General features: G+C 41.5%; 2 protein-coding genes across 5 annotated transcripts in view; one reads left to right on the top strand and one right to left on the bottom strand.

The window, feature by feature from the left end:
- Positions 1-4,988, bottom strand: part of LOC108704280 (oocyte zinc finger protein XlCOF7.1-like) — a 137,184-nt gene extending 132,196 nt beyond the window's left edge. The window contains exons 1-2 of the mRNA XM_041579050.1: positions 4,931-4,988; positions 4,718-4,841 (exon numbers count right to left, since the gene is read on the bottom strand). Of these exons, the coding sequence (XP_041434984.1) occupies positions 4,718-4,841; positions 4,931-4,963 (157 nt within the window). The 5' untranslated portion in view covers positions 4,964-4,988. The remainder of the gene's footprint in view (positions 1-4,717; positions 4,842-4,930) is intronic.
- The window catches only part of XB5772961.L (Gastrula zinc finger protein XlCGF53.1 L homeolog), a 579,535-nt gene that overhangs the window by 117,907 nt on the left and 449,543 nt on the right, over positions 1-12,085 (top strand). The window lies entirely within an intron of this gene.

Below are 12,085 nucleotides of genomic sequence, written 5' to 3'. Positions count from 1 at the left end.
AGCAGCAACTTACCACTGTAACTGACCCCCAGATATTGGCACAATACAATGCAAAATACCTTGGTGACATTTAAGAAGATAATTCCTTATTATCCTTTCAGAAACTAAAGGACAACTTTAATATTCCAAACTCAAAGGTATTTAAAAAAATCTTGAGACAATTGAGACATGCCCTAGCTCAGCAATTTCAGTCCACTGCTCCTCAAACTGAAATTACTTTGATTGAAAAAAACTAACGTAAAGAACACCTCCATAAACCTCTATCCACCATCTACAATCAAATCAGGATAACCGGATATACTACCATGCCATGACTGTACCAAAAGTGGATTACAAATATTCCTGATCTTATCCAGGAGCAATGGGAAATAATACTTGCTGAATCTATACAGCCACTAATTCAATTGCAATCTTGATTGCAAGATCAACCCTGCAATTCCAAACATATGTAATAGGTGTAAAGGAATCAATGCTGACTTCTTCCATCTGGCCTGGAGTTGCCCCTCAATTCAGGGATTGTGGATGGGGATAGTCTCGTATATCTCCCGTCTCATGGCATTACCAATAGAGACCCATCCATCAGTCTTGCTCTTGAACTTCAGACACAACAACCTCAGAGAAAACACTATTTACCTTCTTGCTCTTCTATGCCAAAAAAGCTATTGCTATTAAATGGAAAGAGCAATATCCACCTGCCTTTGGATAACTCAGGTGGAGCAAGCACTCCCCATATTAGAACAAATTTACCCTGCTAGAGGTTGTCCCTCTAAATCCCTATCTAAATGCTTTGGATATTACAAAATGAATCCTATACTAATAGCAAAAACAAGATACATCTCAACCTTTGCTCGGACTAAATCTGGACATAAGACTGGAGGCAAGGAGAAATACAACTAATAGGTTAAATGTAATAAATTTGCGCAAGAGAAATGGTTAACAAGGAACAAGCAAGTGCGGTTGTATTAAATGCCTGCCTCATCTATTATTTTCTCTACCATCTAACCTCTCTTTCAACTCACTTTCTCTATCGATCAACCTTCCCGTCTCTGTTTTCCCGGGGTTAAATGAAAACTCACCAGTACAAAATGTTTTTGTCAACTTTTTTTTGTTTACTATTGCAAAAAATGTACAACACGTTGTAAAGAAACATCAGCTGGCAATAAATAAAAGTTTTAAAAGAAAAAAAAAGTCACAGCTGCCTGGCACCTCCAGGACATTTACTTGCTCATATATTTACTCTATAGATCCCAGTTGCACAGTGAGTACATTGCTTCTGGGTCCTGCAGAGTGTTAAGCATTTCCGCCACTTAGCTAAAACTTTATGGGACTGAAAGCATCGACCTCTCCTTATAAACTTAACACCCTCCATTTCACATTGTCTGGAGCAGTAACTACAAATATGGCTGATAGATTGTCTTAAACATATTAACCCAGCCCCAAATAGATAGAGGTAACTTCTTCCATGTATCCTCTATCCTGATAATGTGAGGTAACAATGAATCCAGATTCAGCTCTGGGTATTTCCAATATTTATTAGAAACCTCCAAGGTAGTTAAAGGCTTGTGTCCATTGCAAAGTAAAACACACACTGTACTTTGTAGGATCTGCCGCAGGGTCAAGTGCTTCTATTATAGACTCACCCCAATTCAATATTCTCCTCTTCTCATACTGAAATGCAGATTAATAAATATGTTTCATACACTTAGAACAAACCTATAGTTTTTCTCTTTTGTGCAGCTTTAAATGTACTTTAAGATTAGTGTTACGTGTAAAGCATTTCCCACATTCAGAACAAGAAAAAGGTTTCTCTCCTGTGTGGGTTTGCTCATGAGATCTCAGGTTAGTATGAGTCAAAAAACATTTCCCACATTGAGAACAACAAAATGGTTTCTCTCCTGTGTGGGTTTTCTGATGAGATCTCAGGTTAGTTCGAGTCGAAAAACATTTGCCACATTGAGAACAACAAAATGGTTTCTCTCCTGTGTGGGTTTTCAGATGTCTAGTAAGTTGTGGTGAAAAGGCAAAACATTTCCCACATTCAGGACAAGAGAAAGGTTTTTCCCCTGTGTGGGTTCTGTGATGATATTTAAGGTGTATTTGTTTTGAAAAACATTTCCCACATTCAGAACAAGAAAAAGGTCTCTCTCCCGTGTGAGTTCGACAATGGACAACAAGTTCTGATGATCTGAAAAAACATTTCCCACATTGAGAACAACAAAATGGTTTCTCTCCTGTGTGGGTTTGCTCATGAGATCTCAGGTTAGTTCGAGTCGAAAAACATTTGCCACATTGAGAACAACAAAATGGTTTCTCTCCCGTGTGGGTTTTCAGATGTCTAGTAAGTTGTGGTGAAAAGGCAAAACATTTCCCACATTCAGAACAGGAAAATGGTTTCTCCCCTGTGTGAGTTCTGTAGTGAATCTTAAGAGATGAGTGGATTTTAAAGCATTTCCCACATTCAGAACAAGATAAAGGTTTTATCCCTGTGTGGGTTTTCTGATAAGATCTCAGGTTACCTGTGTGGGTTCTCAGATGTCTAGTAGGTTGTGATGAAGAGGCAAAACATTTCCCACATTCAGAACAAGATAAAGGTTTTATCCCTGTGTGGGTTTTCTGATAAGATCTCAGGTTACTTGTGTGGGTTCTCAGATGTCTAGTAGGTTGTGATGAAGAGGCAAAACATTTCCCACATTCAGGACAAGAGAAAGGTTTCTCTCCCGTGTGGGTTCTTTGGTGGACAGTAAGGTCTGATGGTTTGGCAAAAGATTTTCCACATTCAGAACAATTAAACCGTTTCTTAGCTGCATGAACGTTAAGATGATTATGAAGATATTTGCAATGAGAAAAGTCTCTCTCCTTATTATTTGTCTTTTGTTGTGTCTCAGTGTCTCGTGGCAAAAGAATCTGTTTTGTTATGAGAAATTCATGTGGGGATGTACAGGCATTTTTATCATATTTATCCTCCTGCATGAAGAGGCTGCACCCCATGATAGGAGTAGGTGTATCTGTTCCCTGTATCTGCTCCGTAAGGGGATTAATGCTGCAATCTGATTGGTTTCTCTCTTCACCTGAAGAGGTTTCCTCTTTGATAGCATTTGATAAATCATTATCTGCCAAGCTGTTCAGGTTGCATTCTTTGATAGGAGTATCAGTTCCCTGTATCTGTTCTGTATGTTGATTAATGCTGCAATCTGATTGGTTTCCCCCTTCCCATGAAACCACTTCTTCTGTAATCCCATTGGCTGGTGGGGGCTGTTCAGGGGTTGTGAGATTTCCATCAGCACAAAAACCTGCTCCTTCAGCCCCAATCTTGCTTGCCTCATTATTATAACATAATGTTCCTCCCAGATCAGCTGGAATATCTCTCTTATCTTCATATTCACCGTCTGGAAAAAGGAATAAGAGAGACTATTATTTATGGTCGAGCACAGGGTTTGGGTATCAGAATAATTAAAACCTTGGATAAAGTGGGTGGCAGAGATCACCAAGACTTAGTTGTATTATATAATTAAAAGAACTAATACACAAGTGATTACAGATCTCAGGTGCCTTGCAGGTGTAAGGGAGACTATTGGTGATTTACACTCAGGTTGAATAGCACATTTGCAGGTTTAGATTAGAACAATACAAAATCTAGTAGGAAACTGGTAGAAACATGGGAAGCCTGCGCTGATTTGCTTGTGTTCAGTGACAATTATCCCTGTGTTATCTCTGATCTGGGTTATCATTGGGGGATGGTAATGACAATATGCACAGAAGGAAACACGTGCCTCCCCATGTTCCTGAATGTTTCGATTAGCAAAGTACTAATTATATTTTGACCTATTTTAAACAAAGATGCAATGTAAGCATAGATTATATTCCTTCTGTAACTGTAGTATGAGCAACAGAGAAGCAACAAGTACCAAACTAAACCCCCATAACCATTTCCCAATCCCAGATCCCACCGTGCTGGAGTCAATGTTAATGTGGGGTATTATGGGTATTGCTTCCAGAGAGGTGCAGCAATGAGTTGAAGTTATGGAAGGGAGGTTCAATTATGGCTTTAGCATGTGCAGGTCATGCAGAAAACTCACATCCTTGTAGGAGATTTGTATCTTGTCTTGATCCAGTTTTGACCCCTGAAGTGGCATAAAAAAAGCTGCTCTTCCATTGTGGGCAATTCAGCATTTTGCAGGGTCAATAATCTACCCTAATTGACTAATTGTAGCCATTTTTTCGCTTGGGAGAATTTAGCTCTCTATGTTTGTAACTTTATAGAAGAGTCGGGAAAGAAGGAGATACTTACGTATTTGACAGGGTGTTTTCTCATTACAAGCACGGCATTGTGTGTTGGTCATAGTAGTGAAACATACATTTTAAATTAGGTTTAGTGAAAAATGGTGGGGCTCCTTGTATTGGAGGCTTAGGTAAAATTTGGTGCACCCACTTCCCAATAAATACAGTAAAGAAAGCACCTCTGCCGAATGTATCAGTCAGGAGGGGCTCTAACAAGGGCTCAGGCCATGCACCTTCCCTGCATTCTGATGTTACTGCAGAACATGTGATCCTCCTGGTCATTGCAATGGGCCTGTAGAATGGAAACTGTATTGTTTTTTGTGGGATGCATGGGAGAGAGTTTGTATCTCGCTACAATTATTCTGTTATTCTCTGAAAATACAAATTATTCTGTATACATTCCATGCTCTGCTTGTAATAGAAATCACCCATTACTCACCCAGTGGGCGGAGCTGCTGAGGCTCCTCCTTTATCCCTTCCTCATAAAGGTCCTTGTTTCTTTTTATATAGTCCCACTCGTCCAAGGAAAAATAGATGGAAACATGATGAGTCCTTATGGCAACCTGTCACACACAATGTTCCAGTCATCCCCCAGCCAGAGAAAGGGATTATCATCCACTGTTACTAAACAATAAGGGGCCGCTGTACCCACCTCTCCAGTCAGCAGCTGGATGATGTTGGACATGAGTTCCAGGATCTTCTTGTCATTCTTGTTATTTTCCTTCTGTATGACGGAGCCAGGGGCATGCAGGGCCCCCCCATCATCTGACTTCTTCCTAGGGATGTAGTGCTAAATATTGAAAGGAAGAGAGAATGGTGTTTGAGCTGCAGAGAGACCCCCTTTGTACAGACAGACAGTCTCTTGTCAGTGTGCCAGTCACAGTGCCCCTCACCTCTCCAGTCAGCAGATAGATCATCTCCAGTGTCAGATTCACCATTCTCTCCTTCTTCCCCCGCTCCTCCTCCTCCTCCTCATTTTTATCCTTCTTCTTCTTCTTCCCCTTCATCCCTGTGTCACTCGCTTCCTCCCACATTCCCATTGGCTCCTCGTGGGAGGGACTGACCTGGAAGTGACCCTGGAATTAAAGGAACAGTAACATCAAAAAATAAAAGTTTTAAAGTAATGAAAATATAATGTAGTGTTGCCCATGCACTGGTAAAACTGCTGTGTTTGCTTAAGAAACACTACTATAGTTTATATAAATAAGCTGCTGTGTAGCAATGGGGGCAGCCATTCTAATGAGAAAAGACTCAGGTTACACATCAGATAAGCTCTGTCTGTCTAATGGTGTTATCTTTTATCCATTATTTATCCTGTGCCATATAGCTGTTTTTCAATTTCTGCCATTGCTCCCCAGCAGCTTGTTTATATGAACTATAGTAGTGTTTCTGAAGCAAACACGTCAGTTTTACCAGTGCAGGGCAACACTACATGATATTTTCATTACTTTAAAACTTTTATTTTTTGATGTTACTGTTCCTTTAAGCACTTACACATTTCTATACAGGATTATTCCCCAGACCAATAGAATCCCATTAAAGAGACAGTGTGTATATTAGCAGCTGACAATATTATGGAAGACAGAGCAGAGAGTTAGAAGTTACAGGACACACAGGAGTCTCACGTGACCTGCACATGATTGGGATGGTGGGAAAGTAAAGGGGAAATTGTACAGAGCTGCTGTTTGGTGGAAAAGGGGAAGGACAGAGGGGGGTTGGGGGGAAGTGGATGTGAGTAAAAGTCAGGTGGGAGTGAGACAGATGGAAGAAGATTTCCAGTCTGACATGTAACAAAGCATTACTGCCCATTTGGCTGTGGAGCTGTACTGTGCCTTTAAGATGGAACAGACTTGCTTGGTGTCCTTGCTTCCCACTGGCACGTGATCCCTCCCACCGCCGGACACTTACTGACTGCTGCCTCACTGCTGCCGCTCCCTCACTCACCTCTTTCCTCCTCACGCTGCTCTGCTTCCTGTACCGGGAGCAATCCCACACTAACTCATTGGCTTAGACTGGAGCCAGGGGCGGGACACACCAGCCGATTGGCCGAGAGAGGAATATGGGCGGGACTAAGAGATACTGAGAGGAATGATTGGAGAAAAGGCGGGACTAAGAGATACTGAGAGGAACGATTATAGAAAAGGCGGGACTAAGCGAATTAGTGACAGATGGAAAAGTCATGGTATTTTTATGAGTAAAAATAGAAATAAAACCCCTTCTTTTAGCTAATTCTAGAGGGATACAAACATCACATAAGAACTCAAATAGTTTTCTCTGTGTAATTCTTTCCGAGAGTCGTGGGCGGGGCTCCACACCACGTGTAATGTTGCCCATAGCAACCAGTAGGAAAGCAAAGCTGTGATTGGTTGGTGTGAGGAACCCCCCGATATTTCTCAGCTTCAGCCAATGAGATTTCATTCAATGGTGTGGCGCTGAAAGACTTGTGTGAGCTCCTCATAATGAGTCTCTTATCAATGCTCCTCTTATACTGGTGGGGGGCTGTGAGTGCAGCATGGGGGGCATTAGGGCAGGGCTGCTGGGGAATCAGAAATGCTTATGAGGCCCAATGCCCTGATGATGAACTGATGTGTATAAGAAACAGATCCGCACACACGCTGATTAATGCAGTCGGGAATATCCCCTTTTATTCAGCCACCAAACATCAACGTTTCCCCCCAGAAACGTTGATGTTTGGTGGCTGAATAAAAGGAGGTGTGGATCCGTTTCTTTATACACATTGGTTGCTAAGGGACCCGGCCGGGTCAACGGAAGGAACGCACCACCAACTGCAGGATTGATGAACTACAGGTGTATTACACTGATGATGAACTGGACACAGGGAGCTATTGACAGAAGTGGAATAACATGGGCAGAAAAGAATGTAATACAACTGGTTATTTCTATGAATCTAGAGGATTTTGCAGGTTTTGTTGTGGGAGCAGAGTTGGTGAGTGGAGATTCCAGGGAGCCCCCGTCATTGTGTCAGATGAGCAAATAACAATATGTCATGGGGTGGAAATTGGGGCGTTTTGGCAGTGGGGAATTTGCATGTTGGGGCCCACGAGGGGTCCCTGGAATACAGGTGGGGTTACCTAAAAGTGCTGCACAGAGGAAAACTAGGAAAGAGAAGGAAGTGTACATTTCTGGCAGTTACTTGGCTGTAAATGTGTAACAGCAGCCCTTGCCATGCAGAGGATATAGTGGCCAGTGAATGAGTGGCCAGTGGCAGCCATTTGTATCCGAGTCACTCGCTCCTCTGTACTGAACTGCCACACGGGGCACTTTCCTGTTGGCTGAATGGAAAATTCCTGAGAGAATTTGTCGGCTGAAAATCACCAACAGTGGCACTTCCTGAGGTAACACATATAAACAATGGCATGAGGGAATCAATTCCAGTCACTTTTTATTCCCTACGAAACCCTGCCCTGTGCAGTTTGTCTGTAGGAGGGGGGCAGCCATCAGGGGGGAGAGTTGTAGGGGGCCCGAGGGTAAGGGGGGCCTGGCCACGCTACACTTACTTGATTAGCCGGGCCCCCCATCTTTCTGAGAGCTGCTGACTTCGGGAAGGCATGGACGTTTAAGGGGCCCTGGCCACCAATTTTCTCACAATGGGGGGGGGGGGGCTGGCCACCAATTTTTTTTTCTCATGTGGGGTCCTAGCCACCAATATTTTTTAATGGGGGACCCTAACCACAAATGCTTTTTTATGGGGGGCCCTGACCACCAATATCTTTTTATGTGGGAACCCTAGCCACCAATATTTTTTTTTACTGTGTGGTGGGGGGCAGACCTGTAGGTGGGGCTTGCGGTGGGTGCAGCCCAGGGGGCCCAGGAAATTTTGTCGTATGGGGCCCTGCGATTTCTGATGGCGGTCCTGGTAGGACGGATGCAGCCAAGCCCGCATTCTGCTGCCAGAAATCAGCTCTTGGAACTGTGCCATCTTCTTGTAATCCCAGCACAGCCTGAAAGGGGAATATTTCTCTGCCCAATTTGGTCACTCCCAGGGTCAGTCTTTATTGAATCTGTCCAATAATTGCCGTAACACATGATTCACACAGGCAAACCAGTTTAAAGTCTAACTAATCATACTTTAAAGGAGTCAAATAGAACAAAAATGTTGTTAATTTGTATTTTGTTAATTTTTCCATCAGTCTCAATTAATTTTCTATTGCCCACGTACATACTGTAGATTCTATCCTTCTTTTAACACTATAATCATTCAGATTCTTCACTGCCACTTTAACATAAATGAAAAGTTCTGAAACATCTGGCAAATAATTTCTCTCCAGTCTGGGTTACAGATGGATTTGGAGAGTAAAATAAAATAAAAATATTCAAAACAAAGCTCTTTTTGAAGCCTCAAAAGGCTTGATGTATCAAGAAGCTTGACAAATTCAATATTTTAGGAAAACAAAACATTTTCAGTTGGTAAAGACAACCAAGGAATGTTAGATCAAGTTTGGCCAATTTTGAAAGTCTTGTTTTAACAAGAAAAAGCTATGTTTGCACTAAAAGATTGTGCCATCTGCATGTACATATTAAAAGCACATAAATAAAATCCCCAGTGCAATACGACTTACAAAGAATATTACATTGAAACATTTTTGAGCTTATTTTTGCAAATTTGCATTAACTTTTTAAACCTTTTCTCTTATGTTTGCACAAGCAGTGTGCTGTTTTGTAATTGTAATACCTAGAATTTTTTTTATGAGACTTCACTTTCCAAAAAGGAAACTCTGTGAACTGGTCTTTTTGCGTGTTTGTTTATATAGTGGAAGAGCAGAGCTTCCATTTTTTGCAGATTGATGTGAAAACCTGCTATTGTTTCAAATCTGTAATAAGCTGGGGGATGTTTCCAATGGGGTAATGAATGCAGAACATGATGCCATCTGCAAATGCAATGAGCTTTGAGGAAAACCTGCCTACCTGGATATCAGAAGATGTGAGATTATTAATGATATTGGCACGGTCGGCACCCAACACTAGAACAAATGGCGAGCACCCTGGTCTCGGCTCGTGCTTCACCTGTAGTGTGACCGCCTTTGGCCTCGGGAGGAGCCCTCAGATACTTGGATGCCACCAGGACTTAAATGAGAGGTGAAAGGCTAGAGGTTCTGGATAGGCAGAGGGGCACGACTGGTAGCAAAGTCTTTGGGCAGAAGGTCAAGGTACAAGGTGTTAGGCAATAAGTAGTCGGAACAGGCCGGGACGAGGCAGGCAGAGAATAATTGTAGTCAGGCAGGCAAGGGTCAAACCAGGTAGTCAATCAGAGGGTTAAGCAGATATCAAAGTCGGTATTCAGGCAAGGGTCAAGATCCAGAGGTCAGAATAGTCAGAAGCCAGGCAGGGGGTCAAAACAGGAATCAATACAGAATAAACAGAAGCTCAAACGCACAGAAGCACCAGGAACAAGACCCTATAACGGACAATGATAGAATAGCTGAGCTCCCTTAAATACCCATTTGAATTTCGTGCCAATACGCATGTTTGTGCACTGGCATCATTACGCCAGCGCCAATAAAGCAAACGAGACGTGGGCATGCATGCCCTAAGTGGCCGCAATGGCGGCTGAAGAGGAGCGGCGTATAACAGATATGTTATATATGTCATATAAGAAGGTCCAAGGCAAGATTAGAAAGAAAATGTGGGGAAAGGGGGCAGCCCTCTCTTGTTCCACTTCCAGTCGAAAATCAAGTTAAAAACCATTAACCATGAAGTATGTGTATGTATAGATTGAACATGTGATTACCAACATGCTGAAATTTCAAAAGTCTACAAAGAGATTCTATTAAAAGGATTTATCAGCAGACCAAGATGCAAGCCATATTTTTTCTACATTCCATTGGTATAACGTGGCTATTCGTTTTTGAAGGAAATGAACTAGGCATCTCAGTTGTCAGTGAGAATCCTGGGAAGAACTTGCTCAAGTTTTAGTAGAGATAAAGGCCTATGTTAGGTCCGATCCATGGGGTCTCTGCTTCTTATAAGAGAAGTGGGATTCTAGAGTTGTTTGCTGCATGCCATAGATGGAAGCCTTGTAGTGTTTGGCTGTATAATGTGGTTAGTGTAAGGATAACTTCTGTGGCCAGGGTTTAAAGAATTCTGCACTAAATCAATCGGGGCCCAGTGAGTCATTATATCTTTCTCTGTTTCAGAGGCATATAAACTGTCACTTTCTTGAACTTCTGGGTCACCCGGCATGACGTCATATAAAGTCTTACATTTGTCATGAGTTCATCAATTTGTGCAGTGTCTGTGACCCAGCCATCTGATGATTTAAGACATTGGTGAGGAAAAAATGTTTATCATATGAAAACTCATGGACAGCATTCAATTTGAGATGCAATTTAATTTAGAAAACACTTGAAAATTCTATAGATATCTATGGGTAAGAACTGGAATTGAATTTGGAGTATAGTTTTTTCTCCTTGAATTAAATCTCGTCCACATGATAAACTATAAGATAACTTTTATTTACTGAATTGAATTTGGCCCATTTTTATGAAGGTTGTTGGTTTCTGGTATTTTACTACTATGGCTAATAATTTCCCCACCTTGTTACCCCATCTGTCATATCTCCTGCCCTCTGGGAAGGAGAAAATGTTAATGTTTCATAAAGTTTTGTCAGTTCGTTGTGAAGAAATAGATGTCTATCATTATAAGACTTCCACTGTAGGATTTGATAGATTATATGGCCTCTCATAATTGGTTTCACAGCTGCCCAAATTGTCATCCACATAGTTAGTCCAGCATGTTTTAAAGTAGGTTTAAAAATCTTCATTGTTACATGGATATGAGGGAAAGTTTTTTGAGTATGACTGAGGGTTCTGTAGCTTAAGCATTATCAATATTTAGGAATGGTCTGGGATGTTAAAGGGATACTGTCATGGGAAAAAAAATTTTTCAAAATGAATCAGTTAATAGTGCTGCTCCAGCAGAATTCTGCACTGAAATCCATTTCTCAAAAGAGCAAACTGATTTTTTTATATTTAATTTTGAAATCTGACATGGGGTTAGACATTTTGTCAGTTTCCCAGGTGCCTCAAGTCATGTGACTTGTGCTCTGATAAACTTCAATCACTCTTTACTGCTGTACTGCAAGTTGGAGTGATATCACCCCCTCCCTTTCCCCCCCAGCAGCCAAACAAAAGAACAATGGGAAAGTAACCAGATAACAGCTCCCTAACATAAGATAACAGCTGCCTGGTAGATCTAAGAACAACACTCAATAGTGTTTCCTGAAGTGCAGGCACAAGTCACATGACTTGGGGAATCTGGGAAATTGACAAAATGTCTAGCCCCATGTCAGATTTCAAAATTGAATATAAAAAAATCTGTTTGCTCTTTTGAGAAATGGATTTCAGTGCAGAATTCTGCTGGAGCAGCACTATTAACTGATGCGTTTTGAAACAAATTTTTTTTCCCATGACAGTATCTCTTTAATGTTTTGTGTACCTGACTTGTCCATGGTTGTGTCCCAGATTTCATAGTGTCTATGCCCAGTATTATATCCGTAGCCCTTCAGGAATGAAGCCATTGAGAAAGTTCAGCAAAGAAACATTTGTTTCTGTTAGCAGGAGCATAACTATTCACTATAGCAGGGGTGCCCAAAAGGTAGATCGGGATCTGCCAGTAGACCTTTAGCTGATGATCAGTAGATCTCAAGACACTGTCAACAAACAGCTTGACTAACTCACGCTCCTCTCATAAATCAATATTTAAGTCATATTTTCCATGAAACAGAATGCTAACACTGCTTTTATGGATGTAGAGATCATAATGATACAACATCACTAAAAGTAAACCT

The sequence above is a fragment of the Xenopus laevis genome, chromosome 9_10S (assembly GCF_017654675.1).
Source record: "Xenopus laevis strain J_2021 chromosome 9_10S, Xenopus_laevis_v10.1, whole genome shotgun sequence".
Lineage (NCBI taxonomy): Eukaryota > Metazoa > Chordata > Amphibia > Anura > Pipidae > Xenopus > Xenopus laevis.
Note: the sequence above shows the minus strand (reverse complement) of the source record. Positions and strands in the feature narration are given on the sequence as shown.